The following is a 19,189-nucleotide window of genomic DNA, read 5'->3' as shown; positions in this document are numbered from 1 at the left end:
CACAGACTGGAACATATTCCGGGAATCATCTGATGGCATTGAGGAGTTCACCACACAGTGACAGTACGTACGTATCCCAGCCAGAAGCCATGGATTACAGGCAACATTTGCACTGAGCTAAAGGGTAGAGCTGCCGCTGTCAAGGTGCGGGACTCTAACCCGGAAGCTTATAAGTAATCCTGCTATTCCCTCTGATGAACCATCAAACAGGCAAAGCCCAATACAGACAGGGTTAAGATTGAATTGTACTACACTGGCTCCGACGCTCGTCTTATGTGGCAGGGCTTGCAAACTATTATAGACTACAAAGGGAAGCACAGCAGTGAGCTGCCCAGTGACACGAGCCTACCAGACGAGCTAAATCACTTCTATGCTCGCTTCGAGTCAAGCAACACTGAGGCATGCATGAGAGCATCAGCTGTTCCGGATGACTGTGTGATCACACTCTCCGTAGCCGACGTGAGTAAGACCTTTAGACAGGTCAACATTCACAAGGATGCGGGGCCAGAAGGATTACCAGGACGTGTGCTCCGGGCATGTGCTGACCAACTGGCAGGTGTCTTCACTGACATTTTAAACATGTCCCTGATTGAGTCTGTAATACCAACATGTTTCAAGCAGACCACCATAGTCCCTGTGCCCAAGAACATGAATGCAACCTGCCTAAATGACTACAGAACCGTAGCACTCACATCCGTCGCCTTGAAGTGCTTTGAAAGTCTGGTCATGGCTCACATCACCTCCATTATCCCAGAAACACTAGACCCAGTCCAATTTGCACACCGCCCAAAGAGATCTACAGATGATGCCATCTCTATTGCACTCCACACTGCCCTTTCCCACCTGGACAAAAGGAACACCTATGTGAGAATGCTAGAATGTTAGGAGAATTCAACACCATAGTACCTTCACAGCTCATTACAAAGCTAAGGATCCTGGGACTCAATACCTCCCTCTATTACTGGATCCTGAACTTCCTACGGTCTGTCCCCAGATGGTGAGGGTAGGTAGCATCACATCTGCCATGCTGATCCTCAACACTGGAGCCCCACAGGGGTCCGTGCTCAGTCCCCTCCTGTACTCCCTGTTCACCCACGACTGCATGGCTAGGCACAACTCAACACCATCATTAAGTTTGTAGACGACAGAACAGTGGTAGGCCTGATCACGGACAACGACAGCCTATAGGGAGGAGTCAATTTAACCATATCTACATGTACATACTTCCTCAATCAGCCAGACTAACCGGTGTCTGTATGTAGCTACTGTTACAGCCTCGCCACATTTTTTTTCACTGTCTTTTTACTGTTATTTTTCTTCCTTTACTTACCTATTGTTCACTGAATACATTTTGTTGCACTGTTTGTTAGAGCCTGTAAAATACAAATATCATCACAAAGTTCCATTCTAACCTTTAACATTACTGGTCTTCTCTGTGGAGTTGAAGCAGCGATGTTCAGCTCTGCATGTTATTGTGTTCAGGGTTTTCCATTGGCTTGAGGGAAGAGTCAGGCTACTGCTGATGCTCTGAGTTGTCCTGCTGGCTTGGTTCACTGGGGTCCTGCTGGTTGGGTCTTTTCCATCCAGAAGCCAGGACACTTTGGCGTCATACTCAGAGTGGACCACACATGTAGCTGTTACCTCAGTCTGTGTCATCACTGTCCTGAATCTGGGGCTCTCCAGGTGGATGGATGGAGTAGACGAGGGAAACGCTGAAAGGAAAACAGATGGAGAAGTCACAAGACTTGTAGATTTGGATTGTTACTATGTTTTTCAATTGTACACTTTTCTATACCCATCCTCTGGCCCAATACACAGTTCTGTCACTGAAACCCACCTGAGCAAATACTGGTGGTCCTGGAGACTGGCGTTCCTGTAGGTGGTCCTTGTGCTGCATTGTGGGTGGCCTTGCATGTGACCTCTGACCCTTGAGTCCATTGGCTCCGGTCCAGCTCCAGCTGGCTGTTCAGGCTGAATGTTTTCTCCTCACCTTCTACACTCTGCAGCTTCCGCTGGACTGGAGATGTGGTCACAGTCTTTTCATCTAGCAGCCACTCCACAATCAGTTTGTCAGGGTAGAACCCACTCAGGATGCAGAGGATTACCACCTTCGATCCTACCTCCAGTTCCTCCCAGAGAGGATACAGTGTGATATTTGGAGGAATGACCCGCTGCACTAATACAAAGTGGAAGGAGGAGTAAAATTCAGGGCCACTTTTTGACTTTGACAATTTTTTCCGATTTGGTGATTAACAAGATGTAAACCAAAGTCAGATTGTAAACTTTTAATCAAATTCTTCATACCTTTTTATATGCAATTTAAAGTAACCCAGTCTATGAAAACCAGGCCTGGGCTGAGTGTAATGACTTTTAACATAACCTAGATGGAGCTATGGACCTATTAGGTAGCTGGCTGGCTGGCCACTGAGAACTGGTAATGGTAGTGGTCAGATGTGGAGTTGGAGGGTTGTGAAACACAGGTGTTAGAGCAGGACAGGCCTCAGCGAACAGGGAATGCAGCAAGCGGAAGCGTGGGGTAACACCCTGGTCCCCAAAAAGCATCCCAAAAAACAGAAGTGAAACATGTTGAGCAACCGTGTGTATTAGAAGCCAGGTGTGTGTCTACTTCTGCTTAAGGAAATCAGTTGCAATTTGCATGTTTCTGAGCTATCTGCATGAAGAGTTCTCTTCTATAATTCTATTATGTAACTTCTTACCACTCGGTGTTACACTTTCGTTGTTTTGACAACCCATCAAGCTATTTCTGAATAGTTTGCATACCAAGTTTAGCAAGGCCCACTGATTCCAGATGTGTTCATGCAGAACCCAGTGCGCAAACAGCATCCAGCAAAAATAAGATGTAGATTACTTACTGTAGATTCATCCACACATCACAACAGCCACGCAGTTCTAAAATCACTTTTAAAACACTTATACTAATGTAACCGTAATTAATAAATGTGTTTCTTCAATGTTTATAATATATTTTAACGCATCACTTTAGCTGCATTTTCTTTCTAATGAATGAAGAAACGCTAAGGGAAGAACAATACACTGTTGTTCACTTCAGTTACACTTTTATTATCTTAATAGTTTAAAAAGGCACAATGAAATATTTACAAATCTAACCTCTACAGTTGAACTATTCAAACAAATCAACAATAAAGACAAGCAGGAGAACAGTTACATGTATTGTATCCATTCATATACTGTATTGTAAGTATGAAAAGTAATATCTTCTTCAAGTACTTCAAACTCAGTTTCTTCATTTCACCTGAAATAAGAAGCAAACATTTGTTCACTTCAATTACTTACAATAATTGTAACATCTATATAGATGCAATTATTATTTTTGTTTAGCTGACACTTCAAAAAAATGACTTGTGTAATTAACTATACTTATATATAATATAACTATTAGGCCTATATAATAATATAGTTATAATGTAAGTTATATATAATATATTTAGGTTATTACTGTATTCCCTCTCACTAGTATTCCTCTTGTAGAGAATTGCAACACACAAAACAGGCCTATGTGTACATTCATGTCTTGCTAGAATCTGTTCATGTTGCTACTGAAAGTTCTACCACGCATACATGGATTGTTTGTTTGAATGTGGATCCATACAGACTATGGAACTTTCAAAACCAAAATGTCTTCCTTTCCCACTACTCTTCCCACACTACGGTCATGGCTAGAAGGGATACAGCTTTTGTCAAGTTAACTTTATTTTTGCATTTTAGCTAACCCTAACCTCTTTCCTAACCTTATCCTAATTATCCTAACCTGCTACATTAATTATCCTAACCAGCTGCGGCAGGTAGCCTAGCGGTTAGAGCATTGGGTCAGTAACCGAAAGGTTGCTGGTTTGAGTCCCTGAGCTGACAAGGTAAACATCTGTTGTTCTGCCCCTGAGCAAGGAAGGCAACTAACCCACATTTCCCTCAGCTCTGAAATTGTGGATGTTGATTATGGCAGCTCCCTGCACCTCTATGATTCAGAGGGGTTGGGTTAAATGTGCAAGACAACTGACTAGGTATCCCCCTTTCCCCTAACCTGCTACAAAAAAGTCAAATCTGACAAAAGCTTATCCCATTTAGTAAAAACCCCAGATTCCCAACAAGGCATTACCTTGATGGCAGTTGCTCCAACACCATACAGCAGAGTTATGAGGAAGAGTATGATGAAGGTGAAGGCTGTTTTTCCCATGCTGTCCCTGTCGGTTTCCATGGTGTTGCTGCATGGACAGTCAGTCAACACGAGACAATCTGCATGTGGATATGAGAACAGTGTCAGTAGGCAGTCAAAACAGTTACTCATCACTCTGGTGCCCAGTCTGAAACCCAATCACAAACCCCAACTTCTGGATACTTGTTGATGGCTCCTAAGAAATCTGAAAGATCTTAGTTCCGCCATCGCTCCAGCCATATTGTTAACAAGGGGTAATTTTGCATGTAGCCTACCCTTACTGTTCATTGCAGATCTAAAGGGGCTATCAATAAGTGTCAAACGGTTGGAATGGGTATACTTTCAACTGTTTTATGGGAAACCATGCATAGTACAGCTGTCCCAGGTATCAGTCATAGTACAGCTGTCCCCGGTATCAGTCATAGATAATACTGTCTCCGGTATCAGTCATACATAATACTGTCTCCGGTATCAGTCATTGATAATACTGTCTCCGGTATCAGTCATAGATAATACTGTCTCCGGTATCAGTCATAGATAATACTGTCTCCGGTATCAGTCATAGATAATACTGTCTCCGGTATCAGTCATAGATAATACTGTCTCCGGTATCAGTCATAGATAATACTGTCTCCGGTATCAGTCATAGATAATACTGTCTCCGGTATCAGTCATAGATAATACTGTCTCCGGTATCAGTCATAGATAATACTGTCTCCGGTATCAGTCATAGATAATACTGTGATATTCGGTAGGACGTGAGAATAAAATCTAAAACATACTTTGTCTATTGGACTTGAGCATGTTTTTTCTGCCTCACCCCCTATGACCTTTCATCAATTACTGAGTTATTACTTAACGAATACAACACATTGAAAATCTAAAACATGAGGATATCAAACCAGCAGTGAAGGTGACCCTGACTTGCTTTGGCCAAACGGCACACTTGCCGATCAATGGGGACTTCCAACTTCTACTTGGCTTGGCTTGCTTCTTGTGAACGAACCTTAGTCATATCTCATCCATTTCCAAACCGATGGTGGTAGACTTGAATCAATAGAACAGGCATATAGCATTTCTATAGGTGAGACCCAGTAGCGGGAACAGAAGCACACAAAGCCAAACAACAAGAAGACAGGACAGCCTGATTAAGTTCAATGAACTACATCTGATTACACCAAAGACATGAGGAGAATATCTGAAACAGCAGATAACTGGGTTGCTAATGCTAGAGCTACACTTCCATAGTTCATTCCTATCATCAGGGGAACATTTTAACAATGTGAGTGTATATCACTTCTCTATTGTGTACAAGACTATAGCTCAGTGTGCAAAATAAGCTTTATACAAATACATTATTCAGTGTCCACCATTACTGTATTACAGATATATTGCATGGTAATTTGGCCTGATTGCAAATTTGAAGCATCAATACTTTGCTTGACTTGTATTGTCACTTTATCATTAGTTTTAGTAGTCTGAGAGTTGACATTTTCCCCAAACAGAGATACTGAAGCTATGCACAAAAGTGGGGAGACGGGACAGACATGAGTAGGAACTGCATGACATACAGTACATCAACAGGATTAATGATTTCAAGTTTTTATTTGGATTTTGATTCTGCACTTAAAAGACACACAACATGTTATGTCACTGACACAAACAGCAGAGTAACACGCAGCAACACACATCAACAAAACACAACACAACCTCTACTGGGCCTTGCAGCTCTGAGGCACATTCAAGCTGAGGTTAACTAGGTTGGGTTGGTTTGAGGTTCTGTCAATGGTTCTCATAAGAATTTTTGTGGACTTGATCATGCTTTCGTGGTAAACTACACAGCTATACACCACTTCTTCGTTCTTCCACAAGTCATTGCTAAATGTGAGCTGACTGTAGACAGAGTAGGTCCTTCCTGATTGAATCTGGCTAGTGGTGTTGAATTGGTACGATGCTGAACTGCTCGTTCTCTCCACCAGCTCATCGTCAACAAGCCAAGCCACTAAAACGTCCTTGGGGTAGAAGTCTTTGACGTAGCAAGTCAGGGTCACCGTATTATCACTAGTTTGTTCTGCTGGAGCCAGCAGAAAGACAGATGGACGCTGTGGATCTCCTCCTGGAAGCATGAGAGAACAGTCAGGGCTTCTCCCCATGAAAGTACTTGGCAAACAATTTACATTTAGCTGAATGCTGCCTATATTAAGCCAATCAAACAATGTCTTCCCTCACAAGAGTTTCGTCTTGAGAGGCCAAAGGGACCCTTCATAGACAAGCATTTTGTCATTTTGCAGTCAGTCATCATCTGATTTAATCAGATCAAATTGCTATCAGCTCCATTTGGTTCCTTGCAACTCTGACAATTAAAGTCACTTTTCACTAGTCTACACAATCTCCTATCATAATTTTTAATTCCCACATGATGGACAATTGGATATCTGTTTAATAGGTTTTGAAACATTGTAAATATGAAATCCCAATTAAGTAAAAAGAAAAGTGAGGGGGAAACCAAAGCAGTGTGTCTTACCGGTCTCCCTCTTGTAGGCTTTCTTTACCAAGGTCCCCAGGTTTTCCATGTGATCTACAGCGCAGTAGAATACTGTCCCATTGCTCCAGTCCTCATAAGTGATGTCAAGTATGGCAATTTTGTCAGTGGCACCCTTTCGGCTGGTTAAGGTCTTTCCCTTGTCATTTTCCCATTTGACGCACACGAAGCCAGGAACTAGTTCATTGACATCGCACACAAGCTCAGCTTTTTTGTTCATAAGCATATCCTCAAGAGACGGCTCGATGATCGTAATGACTACTGAATGTCCATGGACTGGACCTGCTGAGAAAGGATGTAAGGAATGTTCACCAAGCTGTTTGTGAGAGCAGCAATTAAAATGTAAACAGTTTGTATGTCTTGGATCAATGTAGGTTATTCTGTTTTCCCTCCAGCTGGCTGGTCACAATCAATCCTTTTTCATGCATGGGCTATTTTTATGCAATTTAAGAAAAACATTTAAGTGCTAATTAGAAAAATCTGCTAACTTTTCAATATGGCCTAGAGCTCTGTCACAAAAGCCCTGCTTCTTGATGCTCCCTTAATGAGGTACCAAGAGAAGATAATCTGACGAATTTTACTCACCATCTGATGAAGTGTAGCCCACAGTTCTGCTCACATTTCCAGCTTTGTTCTCAAACACGCAAGTGAATGTTACTTCTTCACTCTTCCACTCACTCTCATTGACTCTGAGATAGCTGGTTGTGCTGTACAGAGTTTTCTCACTCTTCTTCTCACTCTCACAAGAACTCGTGAAATCAGATAAAACTTCGTTTTCTGTTCCTTTTTCCATCCTCATCCATTTGATTGTGTGTGTACGGGGTGAAAAGTCATTGGCAAAGCAGGCGAAGGAAGCCGTCTTATTTTCTGCCATCTCCTCTTTAGAGGGGGTCATTACGTAAAGAGACGGCTGCTGCAGATATTCCGCTAAAAAACAAACATACACACACATATATATATATATATATGCAGAAGCAGAGAGAAAACAACATACATTTGCAGAAGCTGGCATAGGCTACACATGCGCAGTAAAGATGAACAGAACAGCTAAACAGCTTATGGGAAATTTCATGGTAACAGAGTGACAGTGAGACTCCGATATTTCACTTCTAAAAAAAAATCAAACTAAAACAAACCATGCAACTCTATCCACAAGGACTCATTTTTACAATTTCCACAGAAAATTTGACAAAAACACATTTACTTGAAGAACAGTGAAGACAAAATTTGGTAACAGAATGACGGTTTGTGCTGTCATTCTGTTACCAAACGTTGAATCGGTACTATTCAAGTAAATATTCTTTCATTTTTTAAAAGTGTATATCAAAGTATATACCGTCTTAGACTGTGGACATAGAATAATTATGCGGGCAGACGAAAGCAAAAAGAGCTGAACTCTGTTTGATGCATGTCTTCTCAGGGGAGATGGCTTAAATAGTCAGCAACTAAAGGGGCAAGCTACAGCCACTCCAACCAACTCTCATCCTAGTGCCATAGCACATTCACCACAACTAGACTGACACCTATCAATGTTTATACAATTGGCCTAAATGGTTTATTCTACAGTGGGTGACAGTGACACAAATGTTGATTGTTACAGTGAACGGCAATTAGCAATGACTACGTTTTAATGCATGTATTGTTAATTTTGCCGGAAGGTGTCAGGTAATTTAGGTGTTACTAAATGATTTAGGTGTTACTAAATTACTGCATGCGCGTTGATAACAATTGTAATATGTAGGCATCAAAGTTATTGTACCCTAGGCTGTATAGTCCATTATTTCAGCAGTGGAATTTTCCAGCAAAAACATGTGCAATTTTTAGGTCTTATTCAGATTTCATAAACTTATTGTCTTCAATATTTTGATTTCTAAAAATGTGTCTTTCAACAAAACTAAACATAAAATTACCAGCAAATTATGATTATCACAGAGGCTGTTTTTTACGAAATTAGTAGATGAATAGGCTACATGGATATAAATACATTAAACTCAATAATATATTATTATTATTTTTTAGTGACATATGTTATTAAATAGATAAACAAATACATCTTACGTTGTTTTTTCACTGGTACTTTCTTTGATCCAGCAGAATGTTCCACGGCGCATTCAAATGTTTTACTGTCCCAGTCTGCTCTCTTTACACGGAGTTGACTGACTCCCATGTAGCTTCCACCGGTTTGGACCGCAGGGTACTGAACGAAATCAGTCAGGGAATTCCCGCCTTCGTCATTCCATTTGAAGGTGAGGGAGGCAGGCGTGAAGCCAGTGGCAATGCAACCCAGAGTCATCATATCTCCGGTCCCGGAGCCACATTGCGCAAGAGGGAACAAAGTCGGAGCAGTTGATGAGGCTGTAAGATAAATAATGTGTTACTCCATAAAGCCCAACCGTTTTATAGAATACACCATTAAAAAATAAATACATAAATCAACCAACACTGACCAAATAAAATAGTTAACAATTCTAAGGACCTATTCTACTTTACATTGACGGGTTATTTACCATTCATTAAGTAGGCTAGGTTTAATACAGGATGATTTATTACCAGGGTAGGATATGGTTCACTCCAAATACATGCACATCGGTTACACCGAGTTGAATGTGTTATCAAAAACGTAAAATACAATATCCACTGATAAAAGACAGGTAGTTAAGACTGTAGGCTATATACGTGTTGATTGATTAAACATAAATATTTTTATTGATTAAACATTTGTCCTTAAATTTAAGCGATACTTTTCCACTATGAACTATACCTTGCATCAACCAAAATTAGATTCTTACCTGAAACGGTTACTATTGTACCCTGACCCCAGTAGTCAAAAGCAGCATATCACTGTGTTCAATTACCTTAACAAGTGGTATAAAAAGCATTCTCCCCAGGTGCTATACCCTCTTATTCCCATTCTTAACCAAAATGCGCAAAAGGAACACAATTATTTTGTATACTTTCTGATATTTACGTTTACTGTAATGTTAGGTTATGATGTTTTACTTGAAGTTTGTTTGGCACACTTTACTTCAAATCGGCTTCATTATAGAAATGTATCTTAATTCCATTGCAGATTAAAAGTGACAAACCTTTAATATAATAACCTAAAGCAGAAGAATATAAATGGCTGCGAAATGTATTTGTAAGATTACAGCATTTTCAATTGAAAGTCTCACCTGATGAAACAGTAACCATTGTCCCTTCCCCCCAGTAGTCAAAACGGTAGTCACAGTGCAAATAACCAATAACCAATACAGGCTATGCACAAAAACCTGTGCCAATGTAGTTCGATATTTAATATCATCCATCATACTTTTTAAAGGTTCGTTTTAAAATCACATCAATGAATTTCAGTTGTTTTTGTCCAGATTATGAATATGCCTTTGTTATAGAGTAGGCTGTTTTTGATCCTCAATTCAATTTAGCAAATTGACTAAATGAAGCCTAGAATCGAGTTGTATAAAAACCACATGTATTTGACTTTTCAAATGATCACTGACACATTTGATGAAATCATAATGCTTTTTTTCTTACCTGATGAAACGGTAACCATTGTGCCTTTCCCCCAGTAGTCAAAAGCATTGTCACAGTGCAATTTTCAATACGTGCAACGCACAAAAACTACCGCAAGTGAAGACCAAAACTAAATATTTCAAGCATTTAGGAGAGAGGGACTTTTAACTCAAACTCCAACCACAATAATAATGCAAAAATAAACAGAATATGTTTTTGTTTTACCTGTGGACACGGTCACCATGGTCCCTTTCCCCCAGTAGTCAAAGTAGTTGTCACAGCGAATTGTCTGACCAATACTTCGTACAAAATCAGTCAAAATAACCTGAATAGTCACTAGTTATGTGTCAATAATTAAATAACTTCTTTAGGTCTGAATGTTAAGGCTACTTACCAGAAGTTACCGTGACTTGGGTTCCTTTCCCCCAGTAGTCAAAATAGTCATCACAGTGATAATTGTTTATCTGCCCCTAAACTAAAAACCCAATTCATTTCAAACTATTGCTTCATGAACTTTATTTTGTGGCATATTGATGGTTGGCTCCTTCCCTGGGGAGATGCACTTCCCATCAAAACGGAAGTGTTGCATGAAGTTAACTTTGGATGAAAGTGTGAGCACATTTTTAGTCCTGTCCTTTTAGAGAAAGCAGGGGCTCACTCTCAATCTGTTGTGAATGTTGATGTATGGGAAGCATCTTGAGCATCATCCTGATAGTTATTAATCCTGATAGGGTGTTACAGGAATTCAATTCCTACATGTTTTAATACCCAATTAAAATGAAACACTGTCAATTCCTAAGATTTTGTAAGGCTCTTATTTGCATAAAATGGACCAGTCTCAAAATCAATCAGCAGCGTTTATTCTCGAGAGTACTGAACTTGATACAGTTTACCACAGGTTATAAACTGAAAATTACGTCATTAGTTTTCGAACTGTCCCGTCTCTTCTTCAGCCTGGTACAAAGGCTGTATAGTTCTCAAACCTTCCTACATCGTCTCCTAATTTAGATAATTTATGACCCGAGCCAAGGTGTAGATAAGCATTCTAGCCAGTCTGCCGATAAGATCATTAATTTCTACCAAGGAACAGACAGTCATTGTTCTACTTCTTGATTATAATTACACACATTATATTCAGTACTAGGATAAAAAGAAAATTCATACATATACAGTAACATAATAGTATTCTGATTAGTACATATACAGTAACATAATAGTATTCTGATTAGTACATATACAGTAACATAATAGTATTCTGATTAGTACATATACAGTAACATAATAGTATTCTGATTAGTACATATACAGTAACATAATAGTATTCTGATTAGTCAGTCCTGATTGAAATGTATACATAATTAGTCATTATTGATAAAAAAAAATCCCTTAACATAGGGCTATTTCATTCCAGATACTTTGGGTCTGATACCTTGGTGACACACAGGATTGACAATCATTGGTCAAAATCTCTGTTCCTTGTTTCCATACATTTGCTGGTAGTTGGTCGTGAGTGGTGGCCATCATTCCCGAATTTGATATGTATAATCTAGGTCAACGCTTAACACAGACATTAGGCCAAAAAACATTCATGGCCGACCATCACTTAATTGGTCGACTCTATAGAAACAATTAGAAGACTACAAGCATTCCAGTGCCCAAGAAAACCAAGCTGACATGCCTAAATGACTCACCCCGTTGCACTCATCCCTGTCATCATAAAGTCCTTTGAAAGGCTGGCACACATCAAGGCCAGCATGCCAGACACACTAGACCCACTCCAATTTGCTTAACACTCCAACAGATCCACTCAAGATGCCATCTCCATTGCAATCCACACAGCTCTATCACACCTGGACAAAGAGGAACACCTATGTGAGAATGCTGTTCATTAACTAGAGTTCAGCATTCAATACCATTGTTCCCTCCAAGCTCGGGCCCTGGGTCTAGACTCCGTCCTTTGCAACTGGATACTGGACTTCCTGACAGGCAGACCACAGGCTACAACAGCTGAGGATTGGCAACACCTCCTCCACTACACTGACTCTCAAAAATACCTCCACTACACTGACTCTTAACACGGGGCCAGACACGACACCAACTCCATCACCAAGTTTTCAGATGACACCACGGTTGTAGGCCTGATCAACAACAGTGATGAGACAAGGGAAGAGGTAAGAGACCTAGCAGTGCGTTTCCAGGACAACAACCTATCCTTCAAAATCAGCAAAAAGAAAGAGGTGATTGTCAACTTCAGGAAGCAGGGAGAAAGATATGCCTAATCCACATGGATGGGAGTGCTGTGGCGAGAGTCAGTGACTTCAAGTTCCTCTACTTCCAAATCACAGAGAACCTGACATGGACACACAACAACATCACTCTGGTCAAGGAGGAGCAACAGTTCCTCTGCATCCAAATCACAGAGAACCTGACATGGACACACAACAACATCACTCTGGTCAAGGAGGAGCAACAGCTCCTCTACTTCCAAATCACAGAGAACCTGACATGGACACACAACAACATCACTCTGGTCAAGGAGGAGCAACAGTTCCTCTGCATCCAAATCACAGAGAACCTGACATGGACACACAACAACATCACTCTGGTCAAGGAGGAGCAACAGTTCCTCTACATCCAAATCACAGAGAACCTGACATGGACACACAACAACATCACTCTGGTCAAGGAGGAGCAACAGTTCCTCTGCATCCAAATCACAGAGAACCTGACATGGACACACAACAACATCACTCTGGTCAAGGAGGAGCAACAGCTCCTCTACTTCCAAATCACAGAGAACCTGACATGGACACACAACAACATCACTCTGGTCAAGGAGGAGCAACAGCTCCTCTGCATCCAAATCACAGAGAACCTGACATGGACACACAACAACATCACTCTGGTCAAGGAGGAGCAACAGCTCCTCTGCATCCAAATCACAGAGAACCTGACATGGACACACAACAACATCACTCTGGTCAAGGAGGAGCAACAGCTCCTCTACTTCCAAATCACAGAGAACCTGACATGGACACACAACAACATCACTCTGGTCAAGGAGGAGCAACAGTTCCTCTGCATCCAAATCACAGAGAACCTGACATGGACACACAACAACATCACTCTGGTCAAGGAGGAGCAACAGTTCCTCTACTTCCAAATCACAGAGAACCTGACATGGACACACAACAACATCACTCTGGTCAAGGAGGAGCAACAGTTCCTCTGCATCCAAATCACAGAGAACCTGACATGGACACACAACAACATCACTCTGGTCAAGGAGGAGCAACAGCTCCTCTACTTCCAAATCACAGAGAACCTGACATGGACACACAACAACATCACTCTGGTCAAGGAGGAGCAACAGTTCCTCTGCATCCAAATCACAGAGAACCTGAAATGGACACACAACAACATCACTCTGGTCAAGGAGGAGCAACAGCTCCTCTACTTCCAAATAACAGAGAACCTGACATGGACACACAACAACATCACTCTGGTCAAGGAGGAGCAACAGTTCCTCTGCATCCAAATCACAGAGAACCTGACATGGACACACAACAACATCACTCTGGTCAAGGAGGAGCAACAGCTCCTCTACTTCCAAATCACAGAGAACCTGACATGGACACACAACAACATCACTCTGGTCAAGGAGGAGCAACAGCTCCTCTACTTCCAAATCACAGAGAACCTGACATGGACACACAACAACATCACTCTGGTCAAGGAGGAGCAACAGCTCCTCTGCATCCAAATCACAGAGAACCTGACATGGACACACAACAACATCACTCTGGTCAAGGAGGAGCAACAGCTCCTCTGCATCCAAATCACAGAGAACCTGACATGGACACACAACAACATCACTCTGGTCAAGGAGGAGCAACAGCTCCTCTACTTCCAAATCACAGAGAACCTGACATGGACACACAACAACATCACTCTGGTCAAGGAGGAGCAACAGTTCCTCTGCATCCAAATCACAGAGAACCTGACATGGACACACAACAACATCACTCTGGTCAAGGAGGAGCAACAGCTCCTCTACTTCCAAATCACAGAGAACCTGGCATGGACACACAACAACATCACTCTGGTCAAGGAGGAGCAACAGCTCCTCTACTTCCAAATCACAGAGAACCTGACATGGACACACAACAACATCACTCTGGTCAAGGAGGAGCAACAGTTCCTCTGCATCCAAATCACAGAGAACCTGACATGGACACACAACAACATCACTCTGGTCAAGGAGGAGCAACAGTTCCTCTACTTCCAAATCACAGAGAACCTGACATGGACACACAACAACATCACTCTGGTCAAGGAGGAGCAACAGCTCCTCTACTTCCAAATCACAGAGAACCTGACATGGACACACAACAACATCACTCTGGTCAAGGAGGAGCAACAGTTCCTCTACATCCAAATCACAGAGAACCTGACATGGACACACAACAACATCACTCTGGTCAAGGAGGAGCAACAGTTCCTCTGCATCCAAATCACAGAGAACCTGACATGGACACACAACAACATCACTCTGGTCAAGGAGGAGCAACAGCTCCTCTACTTCCAAAGGCAGATGCAGAAACTTGGCATGTCCCCCCCTTATACTCTCCAACTTCTACTGCTGCACCATTGAGAGCATCTTGACCGGCTGCATCACAACCTGGTATGGAAATTGCTCCACTCTCGATCACAAGGACCTTCAACAGGTGGGGAAGACGTCCCTGTCCATCCCTGGTGCCGTGCTCCCACCCGTAAAGTACATTAACGTCAAGCAGTACCTGAGGAAGGCACATAACATCATCAAGGACCCCACATACCCAGCCACAGACTGTTCAGGCCTTTACTGTTTGGCAGACGGCATCGGAGCATTGAGTCTCGGGGCTCAGAGACAGCTTTTACCCACACACTATCAGACTGCTGAACACCTGAACCAGGACGACCACCTCTACACCAACAGTTTATTTGCATGGACTTTTCACAACCTTTGAAGACATGCACTCGCTCACTCATCCACTCACATGCCCACAGTCTGTTTTTTCCTGCTACCGAACGGCAAGCGTACCAGTGCCAAGTCTGGGACCAAAAGGCTCCTGAACAGCTCTACCACAAAGCTATGAGACTGCTGAACAGTTCATTAAACAGCTTCCCGGACTTTCTGCTTTTCACCACCTACCTACATGTACATATTACCCTTAATCAATCACCCCAACTATCTTGTTCCCCAGTACACTGACTCGGTACTTGTACTCGTTGTATATAGCCTGTTATTGATATTTTATTGTGATATTATTTTGTGTTACTATTGTCTTTTGATCTATTTTTTAATTTTCATACTTTTTAACTGCTTTGTTGTGAACCCGCTTGTAAGTACGCATTTCATGGTAAAGTCTACACTTGTTGTATTCAGCACATGTGACAAATTTGATTTGATTAGATTTGACATGCACAAACCCACAAACCATGACTACTGCTTTTGGACTTATAAAATTATTGCACAAACTTACTGCATAATTCAACACTTTTCTCTCCGTACTCACCCTCCCCAGCACATGTAAATATCCTACTGTAAATTGTTTGTGCCTTTCTTGAATTTATATTTCTGCTAATTGTATTATATTTATATTCCATTGAGCTTTTATTTTTTGCTTACTTACTCCTATTCTTATTACTGTCATATTGTTGATAGGTGAACCTGCAAGTAAGCATTTCATTATACTGTGTACCATTTGTATCCTGTGCATACGACAAATCAACTAGGGTCTATTTTTCTGAATTTCCACCTGACTGAAGTGGCCAAAGTTAACTACTACTCAGGCCCAGAAGCCAGGATATGCATATAATCGGTAGCATTGGATAGACAACACTTCAAAGTTTGTATAAAGGTTTAACTAATGTATGAGACTATAACACAATTTATATGGTAGGAGAAAATCCAAAGAAAAACCAACCAGAATCTTTTCTTTTTAGGTACCAGGCTCTTATAATGTAAAGCTATGGGTCCTATGCATTTCCAACTGCCAGATTGCAATTCCTATGGCTTCCACCAGATGACAACAGTCTTTGTTCAAGGTATCAGGATTTTTTCTTCCAAAACTAGTAAGAATTTGGAGTTTTGGTACAAAGAGTCACAGTGGAAAATCAGTCTGTGGACACGCACTTCCTAATTTTACTTTTCTATTGAACATACTTCTTTCCGTATGAAATATTATAGTGTATTTACATTTTAGGGTACCTGAGCATTAAATAGAAACATAGTTTGACTTATTTGAACAAAGTTTAGTGGTAGCTTTTTGCCATTCCTTTGTCTGCATGTTGAACAAGTGGATTACTGAAATCGATTGCGCCAACTAAACAGGCTTTTTAGGATATAAGAACGGATTTAATCTAACAAAATTACCATTCATGTGTTAGCTGGGACACTTGGGATTGCAAACAGAGGAAGATTTTTAAAAAGTAAGTGATTATTTAATCGCTATTTTTGATTTTATGAAGCCTGTGCTGGTTGAAAAATATGTTGTGGGGCGCCGTCCTCAAACAATCACATGGTATACTTTTGCTGTAAAGCCTATTGTACATCGGACAATGCAGTTAGATTAACAATTTAAGCTTTTCATCGATATAAGACACTTGTATGTTCATAAATGTTTAACATTACTATTTTTTATTTGAATTGTGCGCGCCCTCCAATTTCACCGGATGTTGTTAACAGAGGTGTCCACGGGATACCTAGCCTTAAGAAGTTAAAACCTCTCTGGGATATGTGATGCTAGTGTCCCACCTTTCCAAAATCCAGTGAAAATGCAGAGCGTCAAATTCAAATAAATGACTATAAAAATTTTACTTTCATGAAATAACACTTGCAAGATACCAAATTAAAGCTATACTTGCTGTGAATCCAGCCAACATGTCAGATTTCAAAAAGGCTTTTCGGCGAAAGCAAACGCTGCTATTATCTGAGGATAGCACCCCAGTAAACAAAGACAGAAAAGCATATTTCAATCCTGCAAGCGCGACACAAAACGCAGAAATAAAGATATATTTCATGCCTTACCTTTGACGAGCTTCTTCTGTTGGCTCTCCAAAATGTCCCATAAACGTCACAAATGGTCCTTTTGTTCAATTAATTCCGTCGATATATATTCAAAATGTCCATTTATTTGGCGCGTTTGATCCAGAAAAACCCTGGTTCCAATTTGCGCAACATGACTACAAAATGTCTCATAAGTTAACTGTAAGCTTTGTCCAAACATCTCAAACTACTTTCCTAATACAACTTTAGTTATTTTTAACGTAAATAATCGATACAATTGAAGACGGGATGATCTGTGTTCAATACCAGAGGAAAACAAAGTGGAGCGAGCTTTTCAGGTCACTCGCCTCTATCAGAGTACACTTCTCTCTACCCTCATTCTGAACAGTGTTACTTCTTCATTTCCAAAGGAAAAACCTCAACCAATTTCTAAAGATTGTTGACATCCAGTGGAAGCGATAGGAACTGCAGGAAAGTTGATTAGAAATCTGGATTCCCAATGAAAACCCATTGAAAAGAGAGTGACCTAAAAAAAAGAGATCTGGACGGTTTGTCCTCTGGGTTTTGCCTGCCAAATAATTTATGTTATACTCACAGACATGATTAAAACAGTTTTAGAAACTTCAGTGTTTTCTATCCAAATCAACTAATAATATGCATATCTTAGCTTCTGGGTCTGAGTAGCAGGCCGTTTACTTTGGACACACATTTCATCCGGACGTGAAAATACCACCCCCTGTCCCAAATTGAGACTGCATTGTTGGTTATGGGCTTGTAAGTAATCATTTTTCTTTACCTGTTGTTTTGTGACCACTATGTGACAAATACAATTTTCTTTCTTTTGAGATCAGCAAGGATGGAAGTGATGGGGGCAGACTATTTTGTTTGTGTCAGAATCCTTACGGCACTGTTTTGGATGAGCTGTAGTTCATGAACTGAATTTGCAGGCAGCCCCCCAGTAAATGCATGTATTAGCTTTTCTGCATCAGATGTGGTGAGAGTCTTAATTGGGAAATGTTCTTCAGTTGAAAGAATGACATTTTACATAAGTGACTTAGGTGGGCATAGAAGGAAAGAGACGGGTCGAATTTCACACCAAAATTAGGGATGACTGATGTGAGTGTGATGATGTGGCCATCTATGGCAGGGTGGATGCTGCAGGAGTTGGTGATCTGCTGGAGTGTGCTTATCAGCATTGCTTCTGTCTTGCTGCTGTTGAGATGGAGGAAGTTGTTCTGCATCCGAGATTTGACCACCTTCCAGACAGTTGGACAATGTTGACAAAGCAGATGATGTGTCAGGATTTGTTTTAATGTTCACCTTTGTGATGTCTGCATTGCAGTGGAAATGGACACTGTGTTGTCTGAAAATCTGGTCAAGTGGGAGCATGTAGAGCAGGAAGAGGATAGGTCCTAACACCTACCCATCTGGGACACCGCAGAAAATGGTGGAGTCCCCTGATCTTGCCCCACAAAGTGTGACGTACTGCTTGCGGTTAGTGAGGTAGGAGGTGAACCAATGGTACCTTGTTGTCCGAAAGACTCTCCACTTTGCTTAATTCAACATAGTTACAATAGCTACTGAATTACTGTAGCAAGCTATCCCGAATAATGTGCAATACTTTAAGATGGTTAGCGTTCTGCTTCATGTAATGTAGGTTCAAAGATTGTTGAAATGCAGCTTTTAGCACTACCAAAGGACTCATGACTCAAGCTGTCATGTATTGTATTGTCATGTCTTGTCCCTGTGCTTTCTCTTCTCTTCGTTTCCCCCTGCTGGTCTTATTAGGTTTCTTTCTCTCTCTCTATCCCTCTCTCTCTATTGTTCCGTTCCTGCTCCCAGCTGTTCCTCATTCTCCTAACGACCTTGTTTACTCTTTCACACCTGTCCCCTA

The 19,189-nt window shown here is 41.2% G+C and overlaps 1 protein-coding gene across 5 annotated transcripts in view; it reads right to left on the bottom strand.

Annotated features, from left to right (window-relative positions):
* The window catches only part of LOC124016020, a 113,147-nt gene that overhangs the window by 16,329 nt on the left and 77,629 nt on the right, over positions 1–19,189 (bottom strand). Inside the window, exons 4-7 of one of the 5 annotated variants that reach the window (XM_046331539.1) lie at positions 10,266–10,311; positions 8,793–9,089; positions 1,838–2,176; positions 1,413–1,712 (exon numbers count right to left, since the gene is read on the bottom strand). In XM_046331539.1, the coding sequence (XP_046187495.1) occupies positions 1,413–1,712; positions 1,838–2,176; positions 8,793–9,089; positions 10,266–10,311 (982 nt within the window). Of the gene's footprint in view, positions 1–1,412; positions 1,713–1,837; positions 2,177–8,792; positions 9,090–9,907; positions 10,234–10,265; positions 10,318–10,638; positions 10,691–19,189 lie in introns of those variants that run through there. The other 4 variants (XM_046331538.1, XM_046331540.1, XM_046331541.1 and 1 more) reach the window with 4 other exon arrangements.

The sequence above is a fragment of the Oncorhynchus gorbuscha genome, linkage group LG26 (assembly GCF_021184085.1).
Source record: "Oncorhynchus gorbuscha isolate QuinsamMale2020 ecotype Even-year linkage group LG26, OgorEven_v1.0, whole genome shotgun sequence".
NCBI lineage: Eukaryota > Metazoa > Chordata > Actinopteri > Salmoniformes > Salmonidae > Oncorhynchus > Oncorhynchus gorbuscha.
This window is presented reverse-complemented; position numbering and strand designations above follow the sequence as displayed.